The 16731-nt window shown below is 44.3% G+C and overlaps 1 protein-coding gene across 16 annotated transcripts in view; it reads right to left on the bottom strand.

Moving 5' to 3' along the window:
* Positions 1 to 16731, bottom strand: part of Camta1 (calmodulin binding transcription activator 1) — an 857753-nt gene that overhangs the window by 5238 nt on the left and 835784 nt on the right. For 12 of the 16 annotated variants that reach the window (XM_052717375.1, XM_052717381.1, XM_052717376.1 and 9 more), the window contains 8 exons: positions 14398 to 14585; positions 13709 to 13955; positions 12624 to 12695; positions 11335 to 11355; positions 9904 to 10097; positions 8783 to 8857; positions 6197 to 6227; positions 2881 to 3062 (listed from right to left, as the gene is read on the bottom strand). In XM_052717375.1, the coding sequence (XP_052573335.1) occupies positions 2881 to 3062; positions 6197 to 6227; positions 8783 to 8857; positions 9904 to 10097; positions 11335 to 11355; positions 12624 to 12695; positions 13709 to 13955; positions 14398 to 14585 (1010 nt within the window). The remainder of the gene's footprint in view (positions 1 to 2880; positions 3063 to 6196; positions 6228 to 8782; positions 8858 to 9903; positions 10098 to 11334; positions 11356 to 12623; positions 12696 to 13708; positions 13956 to 14397; positions 14586 to 16731) is intronic. The other 4 variants (XM_052717377.1, XM_052717385.1, XM_052717392.1 and 1 more) reach the window with 2 other exon arrangements.

Here is a 16731-nt window from a genome sequence, read left to right as displayed (position 1 = left end):
TAGAGCTTCAGGAAGTCTGAACTCAGAATCTGATAGCATCACCATAAAGACAGCCCTTCATCTTTCTAGAACAATTAGAAATGCTTTAGACATATTAAGTTCATCACTGAGGTGAAATAAAAAGAAGAGTGAAGTGTTTTAGGCAACTTTGTACCAAAGAATCTATAACCAGTTGATCAGGACAGGCCTAAGTTAACACTATTCATCTAGTTAAACTGGTCACGCTGGGGTTTTGCAGTCACCTCATCTCCGCCACCTACTTCTTTCAGAACTAATTAAAATGTCAATTACATTTTCACAAAGGTTTAAATTAATGCTAAGTTAATTATGAATTAATGATGTTCTCACAGACCACTAAGGAGGGTGTGTGTCCAAACACAGAAAGTCTATATAGGAAAAATGAGAGCATTCCAATTTTTAGGTACATTAATTTCATCATGGAGTCACCACATTATACTGGAACTATAAATAACATCAAAGGAGTGAAATGCCATAGAATTCTTCTTTAACAAAAGTCTGTCAAGGGATGAACTAGAGAAAAGGAGTGGGGAGAAACGACTAACCATATTCCAGTGTCTTTAAAGGTTCCTCAGAACCTGTGACTTTAAGCAGTCATTAAAATACAGCCACTCTCTCCAATTTATAAACACAGAATGTAAGACTCATAGGAATTAAGCAACCTGCCTCAACTTGCCTTGCTGGTAAATGGCAGAACAGCAACTTGAACCCATGTCTGTTTGACTTCAAAGCCATTCTGTCCCACTCCACTGCCTCTAACAGACAGGCTTTTAAAAATTCCTACTATATTGTTTTTTCCAAAAGACTTTAATAGTAAAAATGAATTTGGAGAAATGTCATACTTTGGATGAAACTGATAATGATTCTATTTTCTCCATTCTAAGATACCATCCTCCATAAAGCACTGTATTGGATTTAATTACAATGTTATGGGGGAAAACACCCTCACACAAAATGTCACTGGTGTAACACAATCCTGGAACCCTGAAACATGCAGAAAGAATATGCCTGTAACCCCGGAAGACAGCCTGCAATGCTAGCCAGACCCGCCCTGTTGACACCAACTCACCCGAGACAGCAGGAAACAGACCTGCGCCATCTGTCCTGCTGATACCACAAACAGGCTTCATGGTACTTGAACAGATCATGGGGATAGAATAGGTGTCTACATCTTCCTTTAAATCAAATGCCAAGTGGATAAAATCATGTATTCAAGTTATATTGCCTTCAAAGAAAGATTATACCTCTAAATTGATTTGGGATATCTGAAGTACTAAATTTTAAAAAAATTCTAAGAAACAGAAATTTCACATCAGTATTTCAAAGAATTTTTAAAAATTGGTGCTGCCTTATCAGTCATAGACACAGATAATCACTAAACCTTTATCATCAATAAGAAAGATATGTGATGTTTAACCCATCATCTCTGTCTTCCTCCTTGCTCATGTGTTCTCCATAAGCTACAATAGATACATGCTTCTATATTAACTATCATGCCTGTTTGGCATTCTTTAAGATGTTTCTTTAAAATTTTTATTTTAGTTCATGAGTGCGCATGTGTGCGCGTGCGTGTCTATCCATTGAGCCATCTCACTGGTCCTAAAAGGTTCCTAAGATATTCTTCTACACATCCGTTCCATTACAACTTCATCTTATAAATGTGTTCACATGACAGAACTAAAACATTTAGTGGAAAAAAATAATTCATTTGTGTTTTACTCAAACCAGAATCAATTGTCTGAACTACTTTGCTTGGTATCTCCTGTGCTACAGACATGTTTCAGTACATGAACTTGGTAAACATAGACCTGAATTACTGAAGTTGAATTCCTACTTGAAAATGCAGCCCTTGTGGTGACTACCTATACAACTTAGAGCACAGGAACTCAACCAACCTTGCTGTTTCACAGCCGCTAAGGACTGCTAGGTTTGGGGTTTCTTAAAGAATTACAAATATGAGGCTCATGTAGGACTAAGAAAGCAGTGAACCTAGAAACGCCCAGGTTATCCTATCTATGCATCTATGAATGAATGAATTGTACTCGTTTCTGAATCCCACTACACAGAAGACAGGCAAAGTAGTTGTCCATGACTTAGTACAGACAAATACAGGACAGAAGCTATTGTTCTTATAAGCAACAGGCATTGCTTCCTCTAAGGAGAGCAACAAGGACCACATTTCTTTCTATTTTTAATTATGCGTGTGTGTGTGTGTGTGTGTGTGTGTCTATGTGGGAGCATATGCACAAAGTGTAGATGTTCTCCCCTGGAGCTGGATGGATGCCAAGAACCCAACTTATACCTTCTGCAAGAATAGGAAATGTTCTTAACCACTGAACCATCTCACCAGCCCAAGGACCATATTTCTGACTCTCTTCTCAGTAATTTGGAAGGTACTTGACTAGCTTGAAGGTACAGGAATCAGGACATCAAGCCTTTGAATTGTGATCATACAAATACTAACATCAGAAAATCCCAAGATTTTCTCAAGCATTCTAGGCTGTAAATCATTGACCCTCTGAGATACCATGACAATCTCAACCAAACAAAAAGAAAGAAAGCTGCATCATAATGGACTTGAGTGATGTGTAAGCAACAGCCCTGAAAGCCAGCAGAAGCCCACAGGGTTGACTCCATCAGATGTCCAATGAGAATTCATGAATAAATGAAAAAGACCTGCTTCAGAAATTCTGGTGAACAATGGCTCCATGGGAAAAGCGTCAGGCAAAGCCGCTTCATTACATCTACTGGGTGACGCTCAGCCAGAGGAATGCTTCATGAGTCAGTGGCTTTCAGCAGGCAGGGCCTTGCAGTGCTGGCCATCAAAAATCCACAGACAGCCTGAGGCTGCTGTCCAGTTACCTGTTGCTCTCAGGGCTGCAACAGCTTGTGGGGAATTTAGGGAAAGAAGAGAGATCTTGCCATATTCCAGAAATCTCATTTGGATTGCAAAATAAAAAAGACAGAGAGGCCCAATAAGAATGACAGAGAGCATGTTGTCTGCAATTTAACACACACCACTGTGTTCCAAAAATATTCATTTCCTAAAAGAGGCAAGTGAGACACAATTACTTTGAGATTCATGACATCCTCCATGACACATTCCACATTCATTTCTGACTTCTCGGATGCACAGGGCCACTTGGAATCTAAACCTCATGCTATAGTTAACTAAAGATGTAGCTAACACATCTGTTGGCCCTTGACTAACGGTTTGACCTTTCTACAACAGTATCCTTTCAGGTGGGGTCAGAAAATGGTTCCTTGGATAAAAGGATACAGCAAAGCAAATCATGATTTGTAACTTCCAGAACCTGGTGACAACCTGCTACAAAAAAGTGAAGGGTTTGAAACCCAGCTCTCAAACATAGAGGAAAACCCGTGGCTTGAACATTTGTGACTGAACGTGTTCTCTCTTCTTCCTCTAACGAGGATCTCGTTTTAGTAGGAGAGCTGCACCCACCCTTATTGAACATGAGCAGTAAACCCATAATTTCCCAATATAGGGTATTTAAATACCACGGCTGATCATAAGGGCCCTCCTTGACTGTGTACTTTCTGAAGCCCTCCTTGTTACTTCGTAGAGGGAAAGGAGACACCTGTCTGGGAAATATGGAGAATGGCCCTCATTTAGGAGAGACACAAAAGGACTGTTTTTAAGACAGAAGGGCAAAACCATTTTGTATCTGGAAAGAGACACTGCTTTGTTTTCTCATGCATTTTCAGCCAATTATATCTCAATACCTTGAGGCCAGGTTGTTTCCTTAACATGTATCTCAGTGGTTCTGGGGCAATACCACAAGAGGTGCACCAGAAGTCCATGCAAAACATGATGCTTCCCTTATACACCTTTGGAAAATTTCTTAAACCTTAACAGAAACTAATGTGTCTGAGAGAAGAACGAAAGAAACCAAATTCCCAAGCCAAAAACCTTCCCACAGGCTTCTCAGAAGTTGTCGACTCCATTTTCAGTTACTGGATAAATCAGGAGCTAAGCCTGGGTGAAAGGCCGGACACAAATGACCTGCACTAGAAGAGTACTGATGTCCTTTCCGAGCCTTCCAGAGAGAAGATAAAAACGGAGACACAGTGGTAATTTGGGGTCACTCTGCAGCTGGGACGAGCCTATGGTGTGCTAAATCTGCTGATGGTGGCGCCTACCTTTGTGGCGGTCCTTCTGTTGTGGACCTAGGAGCTTGGTCAACAGCATGTTTCACACTGTATCACAAAATGTAACTGTACATTTTCAATGACTGTAACATACAAACCGCTAACTGGTTTTCTGTACTTTATAAACTAACAAAATAAGCATGTTATCCTCTTTTGACATGCCATCTCAAGACTATACTGAGGGAGATTCAACTTGGGGACTACAAAGGAGGTGCCACTGCAAGTTCCCGAGGAAGAGAGAGCGAGAGGAGATCTCATTGGCAACTGCACAAAGACATGGACAAGTCATTCCTCAATAAAGAGCTGGATACATGGTCCCATCCCAGAAGGACCCTCAAACCCTCTTGGCTCCTCTCTCTCAAGCTCCCTGCTGACTGCGTAAGGCATGAGGGATGTTATGAAATTCCAGCTTCCCATGCATGAGTGGGAGTCTTAAGAGTTCATGGCAGAATGCAGCAGGCACTAGAGAAATTAAAGTAGGGGCTCTGGTTGGCACTGAAATCACCTTTAGAAAATGTGCTCTTGACAATTATCATCATTGACATACCAGAAACTAACAGGCTTCAAAAGTGCGTAAGCAACCACTTCTAATAAAATGTCAGTTCCCTTCAGCAGGCTCTATGAACTGCATTTGACATGCAAGGTACTACACTGAGTTAAACTGAGTGCTAGGGCATGCACCTGTCCTCTTGGAAGATTCCTGGTTGTTTCTAATGCAAACAGTGCATCTGTGTCTGCAGTGGGTGAGGTTGGGCCTCATGTACTTTAAGCACAGACATCTCTGAGAGGCTCTACCACATGGGACCTGAATGCTCTTTCAATGGCAAACAACTGTCTAACATTAATGGGTGGGAACAGCTGAAGTTACCAGCATAGCTGTGGTCTAGTTTTGTTTCCAAGTTTCTCCTTCAGCAACTATTCATGGTTGGTTGGTTTTATTTCTGATTCTAAAGCAGTCACAACTGTTCTACACATAAGTCACTACTCAGGAAAAACTTACAAAAAACTCACGTCATATCATCAAGTTGGCATGGCAGCAGCCTGTAGAGGCTGACAGAGATAACCTCCATGCAATACTAAATTAACTTCTTCTCCAAATGTTATGTAAGAAAAAGTTACCAAAGTTTATTCAAGTTCCAGCCCAATGTTGGTGAGCTTTTTAAAAGTTTTCTGACATTGCCTTTTTCTGTGTCTTACAATCTGTTTCAGCTATACTCGAAGATGCTCCTGTGTGTATCTACAAACTGGGATCCTAGTCTCAGACCTCGGCAACACTGTCAGTGTCTGACTACCTAGTCAAGACAACGTCTTTAAAATACAAATGCTTTTGGAACAGCTACTCCCAAATGTAACATGGAGTCTCTATGTTCAAGATACTCCACATGTTTTTATTAAGAATTACAATTCAGTGTTGCATATCTAGCATGCTTTCTGTTGTATGTTCAATGTCCTAGGCAGGTTTTCCTCACAGGAAAAGGGAAGAGCGATTTAAAAACTGTAACTGTAGGGACAGGGTGACAGGGAAGTAGCATCTGTAAATAATTTTTTTTTTAAAAGCCTAGTACTTCCTAATGAGCTTCCCCCCCCCCCCCCCCCCCCCCCGCCTATAAAATTTGACAAAACAAAAGTTGAGAAAATTTGATGTGGCCAAGTATTATAATTACAAAACCACTTGCTGAATTTTCCCTGTAATACAGCCTCACGTCAGCAGGAAGGCCTGTATGGAGGGCTCTCCACCTGGTCTGAGCATGCTGGGCAGTGGTCTCAGAAAGACCTTCCTTCACACTTTCTCATGCATATGAACCTCTACTGGAAGTGACTGCTCTCCTGTTGCATAAAACAGCAGTGTTAGTAGTCAGGGTTAGTTTGTATTTTATTTTATTTTTCATTCAGAATGGATGTGAAACTTACTGGCAAACCTACGCTGCAGCCCCATGCAAGCAAGCAAAAAGCAAAATATTGAAAATGGAAGATAAGGAGAAACTGGCTAGCAGGCAGCTAAACTCACCCTTTTGTACAGCCTATGGTCCACCAGGGGGCTTTAGACAGTAAAACAACACCAGAGAGCTATTAGCACGTGAGGGTCACAGCAGCAATCTTATCAATAGCTTTATGTCAACCAAAGAGACTACCAAGTGGTTTCTTTTGTGGGGAAGGAAGAGAAGGGTGATGGCAGGGGATGTGAAATGAGCAGGAAGAAAACCCATCAACTTATTTTTAAAAACCATTGGGGTCATATGACTTAGAAATGGGACTCCTGCTGATTTCTGAGGCCACTGTCTACCTACCTTGTTGAGAGGGTATCACGAAGTTTTCTATTTAATACAGACTGCAACCCTTCTAACAGACCATAAACATGACAATGTTGCTTCCAAAAGTAGTGCTAAGTAAACCAGACGGGGCTGCGCACATCCAAGGGAAGACACAAGTTAAAGTAACCCCAAGGAGAGAGGTCCAGGACTTTGTCAGGCTCCTTAATGGAATATGTTAAACACACAAAAATGAAAAGGGAGTAATACACACTTCACGGCCAATCTGCAAAGGTTCCTGCCGTTGGCTTGTGTATTTTCTATCGTCTGAACCACAAAGGGCCAACAAAAGAGCAATAGTCTTTATTTTGCTGCAAACTGTGAGCAGACAGAGCCCCAAACCTGATGATCTCTTCACAGCAGACCTTGCCAGCCTCACTGTTAGAACATAAACTCAAGACAATGAGCTTTTCAGCAAATTCCTCTCAGTAGTTTAAGAGCAGGATTCCTCTGTCCAGCCTACGTTCGGAAGCAGTCTTTTATACGCAATTATATTTTAAGGACCTTACTCTTTCAACTCATCCACTGTAAACACAGAACACACACTGGAAAGGCAGTGAAGGACTCAGGTAGCTTTGCTTACACTTCATTTCTCATGTACATTTGAACTCAAGCAGCAACCAAGTGGAGAGAACAGCACAGTTTAACCTTCCAATGTTCCTGTTTATTGGAAATGGCCTCAAGGAACCAACCAGTCTCATCAAGTGGGGTGGCAACTTTGCACCAGAGGGGCTAAGTCTACTAGTCTCTGTGCCGGATAGTCTTTGGGGGGCTCTCATTCTACAGGCAAAATAAGGGAAGAAGGGGCAGTGAACACGTGAGGCTATAAGGAAAAGAACTTAGGGGAGTCCAAGGTATTTTACCAACTGGAGATACTCAGCTAGTCTACCAGGTTGTAAGTGCACAACTGCTAACTGAAACACACAGCTTACCAATAGAGACGGGAGACTAGCACAACTGCTAACTGACTGAAACACACGGCTTACCAATAGACGGGAGACTGGCTTTGGGAGGACGTGCAGAACCGCCTTCATTACGTGAAAGCACACCCTGTCGTTTACTACCCTTTCTGCCAGGGCTTCCCCAGTCAGCTTATTCACATTGGTATTTCACATGCTAGCTCTTGCTAGCTCTTGGGGAAGGAGCAAGGGAGGGGGAGGGTGGTGGAGGTGGAAAAGACCTTGATCCAAGGCAGGGAAGAAAGCTTCCGGGGGATGTACCTGATCATCCATGTTCCATCTAGAGACTGCCTGGCATCCTAACACTCACTCTTTTAAGATTTTATGCATGTTTCTTTCTATGGTCACATAGGTGTGTGTCTGTGTTGACTTAAGTAACAGCATAAGTTTCCAGTTGAACTTTAAGTCTCAGTGGCAAAATATTTTCAAATATTAGCAACTTAAATGGCTTTAAGAGTAAGAAAAACTGAAGTGAAAGCTCTGACGAATGAAACTGAACACAAGGCCTTGGGGTTGGTTGAACAGGAGAGAGTGGACAGCAGTGCCAGCTCAAGTCTGATGCTCTTAACTGCACAGCTCCCGACACCTGAGAAACAACACACTGCACGGAGGGGAGTCTCAGTGCAGCTCCAACAGCCACTGGCACAGACTCCAGACTTGACCTACAGAGAGGAAGCAAGGCTCTCCTCTCCAGCCCTACAAGTCTAAGTCTTCACCAAGAAAGCTCACATTTGAGAATAGACTCCTCTAGCAGGGCTCCATAAGAAGATGCTATATCCTTGGGGACCAACAGGCTGTCTTTACCTCTGTGTTCCCAGCTCTCACCTTGGACCAAATCAGACTGGCTCTCTATGGCACTGAATGGAAATGCTATCTTCTATATATCCAGCAGAGGGCACCAACTGCTTAGTGGAAATTCCACATGTGAAAACCTATGGCATTTAAGGGTTTTTATTCTTGATTTTCTGTGTCGATGTCTATTAGCAGAGGGAACACACAGTGAAGACCATAATGCAAACTGGCATATAAATGATACGTCAGAGAGAAATTTGGACTAAAAGCTAAGTCCAAGTAAATTACATGCATGCCCCAATCAAAACAGAAAAACACTGTTTGGGGTCTCCATGGTCAGACACACACACTTTCTCCAATCATTCCAGCCCAAGTGGCAGTGCCTAGAGTTCCACCATCCTGTTGTGACCTGGAGTGCTTACCCCATGCTTGCTGGAGGTTATCAGCATTACACAGAGCCAGCACACAGTTAGGAAGGTAAGGGTTGTTGTGTTATTATTTGTGAGCACAACGATAGATAAGGACTTGGTGTACCTGTGACGACAGCGACGTAGAAACCTCATTATTTTTCGAGCAGCTTGGTCCTGCTTTTTGGTCAGCAAACTGCTCCTGAAAAAGCCAGAATACTATCATCACAAGAGAGGTTCCATAAAGCTTACAATGCAGATACTGAGAACCGATCGGATCATAGTGGGGGGACTTTCAGTTAAATGGTTTGTCACAAACCCAACTGAAAGCACACACCCCTCCCACAGTGCTGCCACTGGCCTGGGGACTCTTTACACTGGACCTTTGTCTTCTTTACTTATTTGAGACAGGGTCTCATGTATCTCACGCTGGCTTGATCCTCCTGCTTTTGTCTCCCAAGTGCTGGGACTACAAGCATGTGCTACCTTGACCAGTTTATGCGATGTTGGATATGGAGCCCAGGGCTTTGGGCATGCTACACAAGCACTCTGCCAGCTGAGCTATGGCCCACTCCCAAGTTTTAAGGAGACAATATGAAGACTAAAAATAAGATAGTCCCTCCATATGCCCTTACAACTTATTGTCTGTCTGTCTGGGGTATGGGGTAAGATGGGGCTTGCTGTGTAGGCTAGGTCGGCCTCTAACTCATGATCCCCAACTCAGCCTCTAGAGAGTTTCAGGATTACAGGTATGTACTACCACATCCAAGTCTTTTCCAGGTTGTTTTTTGTTTGTTTGTTTGTTTTGTTTTTTTTTTTGTTTTGTTTTTTTTGAGGGACCGGAATAGGCCTGCCAGCATTAGCCAGACCTCCTCAGTTTAGTTCATTCTGAGCTTGATATTCTCTCTGGGCTATTTTCTGTTTTTAATCTTTACTCTGCTATGATAAAATGGAAACACGGATCTCTAAGTACACTTTCTGAGTAATTAGGGAGCTCAGAACACTGCAAAATGACGCCTCTTTACCAAATTTAGTCCTGATACATCTGAACCTATACTGAAGACAGCCAGTGACATTCAAGTAACAACATGTGGCAGTTATAGAAAGGATTGCAGAGAGACCAACACACAGGTATTGCTAGACGAAGCCACAGGACCTGGAGTAGCTGAGACCACGCTGTTGCCATGCCTCAGGCCCTGCAACATGCCAGGCAGGTCTGCTCCTGGGCCCCGCAGGCTTGCCACCCACCTGAGCTTCTGCTGCACAATGACTGCTGTCCTGCGGGCTGGCCGTCTCCTGCCGCACTTTTTATAACTCCGGTAGAAATTCTGGATCAGCACTGCAGCTCGCCGGCTCTGCTGAAACCGTTTCTGCTCGTAGTAACTTCGGAATTTGCTCTGGATGAGGATGGCTGCCTGGGTCATCTTTTTGTAAAGTGCATACTGCAGGGGACACAGAAGGGACAGGACAATTAACGACGGGAGCCGTAAGTCCTCTGAGCTCAGGAAGTAAGAGCCCCTCCTTCCTACCCTCATTTTTGATGGGGCTGACCACAAGACTCCAACAGCAATCTTTCATCTCTCTTCCAAAATGGAAAGAATCACTTTCAGGACAGCCTGCAGGCAACACAGCACTTCTATCCTCAGACAGCAACATATTCTGCCTCTCCTGATTTCTAGTATACTTGAGACATCTGAGTCCAAAAACATTAAAATGTAACATTTTAAGCTGAGAATTTACTATCCAATTTGGAAACACTTTAACCCTTACTATGCCTGACTCTACACATACAGAGCCCCCTGGCAGTTAGCACCTCTAACTAATCTGCTCCATGACACACATTTCTAATGGAGTTACAAGGTCCCAAACACCAGGCTTATCATGAGACGCTGACACCTCTAAGCCATTGCACCCTGCAAAAGATTAATACTCATCAGACCCACACAGTGGCCATGCAGTGGACCCTGGAAGGCTGCCAGAGAGTATCAGAGGCCTTCAACCCAACATGCTCCACAGCCACAGATCTGAGAGAAGGCAGCACAGAGCCAGGCTTGGTTCTGAATCAGTCTCAAGGCCCTAAGCACACAAAGCTCACCGCCGTGCTATGTAGAAGTTTCTAACACAGTGAAGAAGGCACATGGCTATTATAAGGGGACAAACTACTCAGAATCCCAAACTCCATGCCTGATAGCATCCCTAGCTGTGCCATACACGAGGGAAGGAAACCGGCTTCTCAGAATGTTCAAAAAGCCAATCTCTCTGATCTCTCCTGGCTGTCTTTAGATTCATTTCCATCCATTCAAAGTCCTTTCAGGTAAGAGCACTGCATCCTATGGTGCTCCTGTAAGTCTCCTCATTACACCATGAATACAGTACATGTTCTGGTTCCTGGGGCCACCGTGAAGCCCACCACAGAAATAAGATATGGGCTTAATATTCACTAGGTTCAAAGTCACTGGCTTGGTGGGTTGACCTGGCCATAAAAATGTTCACCTATTATTAATGCCCAGGCCCAGTCCACTAGAAAAACCTCAGGTCCCCAAGGATGGATGTGGTATGGCTGGGTGGCCTAGCAAAGGAGCATGTGTTTGGGACTGAATGACCCCTGCTTGCAGCTGATGGGTGTGGAGTTTGTGACTCTGGTGGAACGGTTTGTGAGAGGACTTGGTGTATCATTACCTTCAAGGCTATCCATGTCAGCTTAGGGGAGAAACAGAAAATACAAGATTAACGTTAGATTACCGAATACAGAAAACAAACTAAAAAACCCAAATCAGTATAACTCCCAACCAAAACCAATAAAAAGGCAGCCTGGCTATGTTAATGCCTTCATCTTCGAAAATATCAGTCTTACAGCTAGCTGTCACCATTTCCAAAGATAATGCCTTCCATCTTCCTAGCCGTAGACAACATTTACTCAGCAGGGGTTTTTCTTTCTTTTCTTCTTCTTTTTAAAATAAGTACCTGTTGTCATCACAGACTGAAACCGTGATTCTGTGTATGATATAATCTAGTGCTAATATGAAGCCTGTTCACCAATCACAGAGACACGTGGACTGCGGTGTCAGCGTTTACACAATAAACCTTCAGTGTCTGGGATCTCGGACTCAACTGGCCGGAGTTGGAGCCCCTGTTTCCCTTCCCATTGATAAAGTTTAAAGGAGATGCTTGAAAAACAAAACAAGAGCAAAAAACGGCAATTCACAATAGAAACCAAAACCTTACGTCTGAAGAAGAGCATGGGACCCCATATTTCTCTGCAATTATTACACATCTTAGTACTCAATACCCTTTATGTAGAATGTAAAGCTTACCCAAAGCCCAATAAAATAAAGTATTCTAAAATCTTTTACAGAACAGCCTGTGTGTACATGCCTGCGCATGGATTAGTATGTGTGAGTATGTAATAGTGAGTCCAGGCTGGCCTTGAACTAGGTGTCCTCCTATCTCAGTCTGAGTGCTGGGACTATAGGTTTGTGCTACTGTTCCCAGTAACATGACCAATTTTAACATGGAATCTAGTCTAAACTCGGTAAGAAAAGTTTCAGTATTTTATAACCACCTTGATATCTATAAACTCTAACGTTTGCTTAATTTCTACAAGACTGCTTCTTCCTCTGTGAATAGAAATAAAACTGTTTGCTTGGAGTAGCTATGAGGCTATGGTGCTCCTGGAAGACAGGCGGACACTGCCCCTTGATGTAGTTCAGCTACCCCACAAGCTGTACTGGCAGCATGATCTCTGTGAGAGAAGCCTGGCTGTTCTTCATGCCTCTGCTAACTAACGCTTGGTGGCAGACTGCTGTTTTCTTTTCCTCTGGTTCTTAACTCAAGGCCATTCAGGTCAGACCTTTGCTATCAAGAGTTGGATGTGGTGCTTTTTAGCCAAAACGCACAGCAGCATCCTCCAAGGCCCGAGCTGCTTGGACAGATGCCCTTTCCTTCTATGACACACAATTCAGGTTTACCTGTTTGTACTTCCTGTAACAGCGTTGAATGACGGCAGCGGCCACTTCTTGCTGTTCCCGCAAGGGTCTGCCCTGAGAGGTAAAGTGAGGAGGAGATCAATAATGAGCGAATGTAAGAACTGTCAACAGACACAAAATCAGAGCCTTTACTCATGTGATGCTCCTTTCCAAGAGATAAAATCCAAGGTTTACTGCTGTGGGATGTTCTGTATGGCAAATGTGTTGCTCTGATTGGTCAATAAATAAATCACTGATTGGCCACTGGCTAGGCAGGAAGTATAGGCGGGACAAGGAGGAGAATAAAGCTGGGAAGTGAAAGGCTGAGAGAAAGAGAGAGAGACACTGCCAGCCGCCACGATGACAAACAGCATGTGAAGATGCCGGTAAGCCACGAGCCACGTGGCAAGGTATAGATTAATGGGAATGGATTAATTTAAGCTGTAAGAACAGTTAGCAAGAAGCCTGCCACAGCCATACAGTTTGTAAGCAATATAAGTCTCTGTGTTTACTTGGTCGGGTCTGAGTGGCTGTGGGACTGGTGGGTGAGAGAGATTTGTCCTGACTGTGGGCCAGGCAGGAAAACTCTAGCTACAGTTTACTAAACCACAATGACAGTGATCACTATGAATTAGAAAAAATGAATTTCCAGAATAAATCTCCAACTATGTTTTTTTTAAACAAATTAGGCACTGCACCACTTATCTTACAGGCTCTCGGCAGTCTTTCCTAAATAATGCGACTACTTCACTTTTTAACACCTGCGGGCAAGACTCCTTTAGGGATGTGCCGAAGGTGACGGATTCCCATCTAGCTCCCAAATCCCTGATAAAAAGCACAGGGGCAGCCTACAGTCTCTGATCTATGTCCTCAGGGTCTGATCTATGATTTAGGTCACAAATCCCTTGTGGCTGAGGTGTCAACTTATCAACAATAAGATAATGACAGCCATCCTGCTGGTTTTATTTGACTAAAACTCCTGGAAGTTATTATGATAATAATACAACTAACAAAGTCTTCCAATAAACATTTTATCAAACCACAAACCACAGGGAAAGGGGACTGGGATGGAGACACCCCCATTTTACCTTGTATTTCCGGAAGGCAGTCTGGACAAGCCTGGCAGCTTCGTAGAGTTCTCTCTGCTCATGGTCGGACAGCGTGAGCTGAGCAAGCTCATTCTCTACCTTCTCACTGGTGGATGCGCTCAGGAATTCTGACCAGTCTGCAGCCGAGGGAAGGCTGGGTTTCTCAAAAGCCACTTCACTGACAGGGGAGCCTGCGGGGCTCAAGCTGGCATTAGAAGAAGGAGTTAGGGGCTCAGTGTATGCACTCCTGAAACAAAAAGAAAAAGACAAGATGGTTAACAGCTACTTGCACCATCCATTACCCAGGAATTGATGAGACAAGACAGGATGCACCTGAAGCCACCCCGGGCAGGTGAGAAGCCTTCAGTCTGTTTGTGGGTTGCTTAACACACTCAGACTTTGGCCGCACCTCAGTTAAATTCATACTGAGTACCTATATCAGTTTAGCACCGTGCTAAATACTAAGGCCAATAAGGACACGAGCCTGCCTCTAGGAAACTTCTAGGCACATCCTGGTCCGGCATTTTACCAACACTGGTGTGGGGAGGAAGGGACAGGAGAGAAGGCAGAGCCAGGGTTTGGAAGTGGTTCGAGGCCCTCCTTGGGAAAGCCGCTCTTTACACTTGGCCTCCAGTTAAATCCAGGACTTTATCCTGGGCAGAGAATCCTTGATCCCAAACCTTCCTAACCTGATGTGGGCAGCACTGGGCAGACGGTCGGCATCAGCTAGGTAACTGGCCAGCCAGCTCATTGTACTGCTAATGGTGGCGGGATCTGTTCTTTCCAGGGCTGAGGACTCCATGGGCACAAAGTTCTCCTGCTTGATTCGGTCTGGTGTGGCCTCAATAATGTGCTCCGCCAAGGTCATCATGTTCACCTGCAACCAGAGGCCACAGACCCTGAGCTTAGGAAGAAATCTCCAAACCCGTTTTACTGCCATCCCTCACCGCGTAAAGGAAAATGGAGGCCGGACAGGGAAGTGGGGCAAGACAGCCAGTTTACACCTCAATCCAACGCACTCAGTAACATTTTTAGTCAGTATGTGACTCACTGAGACCTGACCATCTCCTAATCATAGTTCGGCCTCTCACCTTAGTCACATCTTAGAGAACTTCTGTCTTGGGCCCACTGTCCACTCTAAGCAGCATTAACCAGTTAGGGACCTCATACCTGGGGAGTTCCAGGTAAATCCTCATCTTAATTCAAAAATATCCGTTATGTGCCTGCACGTGCCTTCTACCAAGTGGTCCTGGAGACCTAACTCAGGTCATCAGGCTTGAGGGCAAACACCTTTACCTGCTGTGCTATTTTGTCAGCCCTACATACTGATTTTGATTTTTAACTGTGTGTCTATGCCCGTGTGCACACGTGTGTCCCTGTGTGCACATGTGAGAGCAGGTGCCTGTAGCCCAGATGAGGGTGTTGGATCCCCTGGAGCTGGAGTTGTGAGCCACCCAGTATGGGTACAGGAAACCAAACTAAGGTTCTCTGCAAGATCTATATTTAGATTGTAGACATGGTCTCATCTTTTCAAAATTATTCGCACACCTCTTAAAAATGATAGCTAAAATGCAACAGGTTAGGTTTTCACTGGCCTCGGTGAATGAGTGTTTGGAAAGAAGGTCCACAGGGTGGAAAGGCTCATCTCCTACCGTGAAGGCACCTCAGAGAGTTACTGTGCTATGGGGTCCCGCTTTGCCCACAGACCCCCCAGCTTGTACAGTGTTGAGTAGGTGTGATGGTGAGTGCTGAGGCATTTGCTGCCTTGTGTCTTAACTGTGGATGTAAGGTGACTGCTGCTCCAGGCTCCCGCTGCCCTCATTTCCTATCACAATGGACTGTCTTGAACTAAAACAAACTGTTTCTCCCTTAAGTTGATTTTGTAGAGTACTTTATCACAGCATTGGGAGAAGACTCTAAGATACACACTGTTAACCACAGGCCTGGGAAGGCCTAGCTCCACTTCTGGTTCTTGAGTGTGCTCAGCAGGTCCCTGCCACACCCTCCCGCGACCGAAAACTCTTTAATCCTGTGCCAGGTATTTTGGTCACGGCAACAGCAAGACACAGAAGACTACATCCTAGTGTGACGAAGTTTCTAGAAAAGCAAAATTCTGGGACTGAAATCAGATGTGGGTGGTTCAGTGGGACACTGGGAGCTGAAGAGGAAGTGAGACTGACCTAAGGCCTTTCTAACCAGCTGACAGCTACCGAAAGTTGGCTAAAGTGGATTCTACAATCTAAAAATCAGAACTCAAAAAATAAATGCCACTTAAATGTTTAATGTACATTTTCAGATTTATATGAGCAACTGCCTATGACAGTGTCTCCAGAAAGGTTTAACAGAGAGAAGATCCACCCTGAATGGGTGGCATCATCCCACAGGCCGGAGTCACAAGCTGGATAAGCAGAAAGCGAGGAGCACCAGCAACCAGCTCGGCTTCCTGACTGCGCCTCACTGTTGAGCAGCCGCCTCCCTCCTGCTGCCAAGCCTCCTCCACCACCATGGACTACACCTTCAAACCGAACCAGAAAGAAACCCTCCCTCCCTCCCTTCCTTCAGCTGGTTTCATCATGGCAAGCAGAAAAGCCATTAACACAGGTCCAGCAGGAACTGTCCACACCAAGGTCTGGGCAAACTCCAGCAGGCAGAACGGAGCCTGTTGGTGGAATGAGGGCTTTCTCCGACTGCAGCTGCAATTCGTCCCTTTCACTCTGTCCACGGCTACTTCTGTCCTCTTACGGCAGACCCAACAGTTACAACTGTTTCTGTATGAGCCACAAAGCTTAAAAATATTCAGCTGGCTCTTTACAGAAAAATTTGTCAGCCTTTTGTCTACAACATTATTTAACTTAGGCTGGGGGGGGGTACGGGACACATGTAACCCCAACTACCTGGGAGGCAGAAATGGGAGGATTGTAAGTTTGACATCAGCCTGGGGAACTTAATGAGACCATCTGGAGAAAAAACTTAAAAACTTAAAAGGGGGCTGAGGACTGTGCTCAGTAGAGAGTGTTCACCTA

This window comes from Peromyscus californicus, unplaced genomic scaffold, assembly GCF_007827085.1.
Source record: "Peromyscus californicus insignis strain IS unplaced genomic scaffold, ASM782708v3 Scaffold_5__1_contigs__length_169319896, whole genome shotgun sequence".
Taxonomy (NCBI): domain Eukaryota; kingdom Metazoa; phylum Chordata; class Mammalia; order Rodentia; family Cricetidae; genus Peromyscus; species Peromyscus californicus.
The sequence above is the reverse complement of the archived record's forward strand: the minus strand, read 5'-3'. Positions and strand labels throughout refer to the sequence as shown.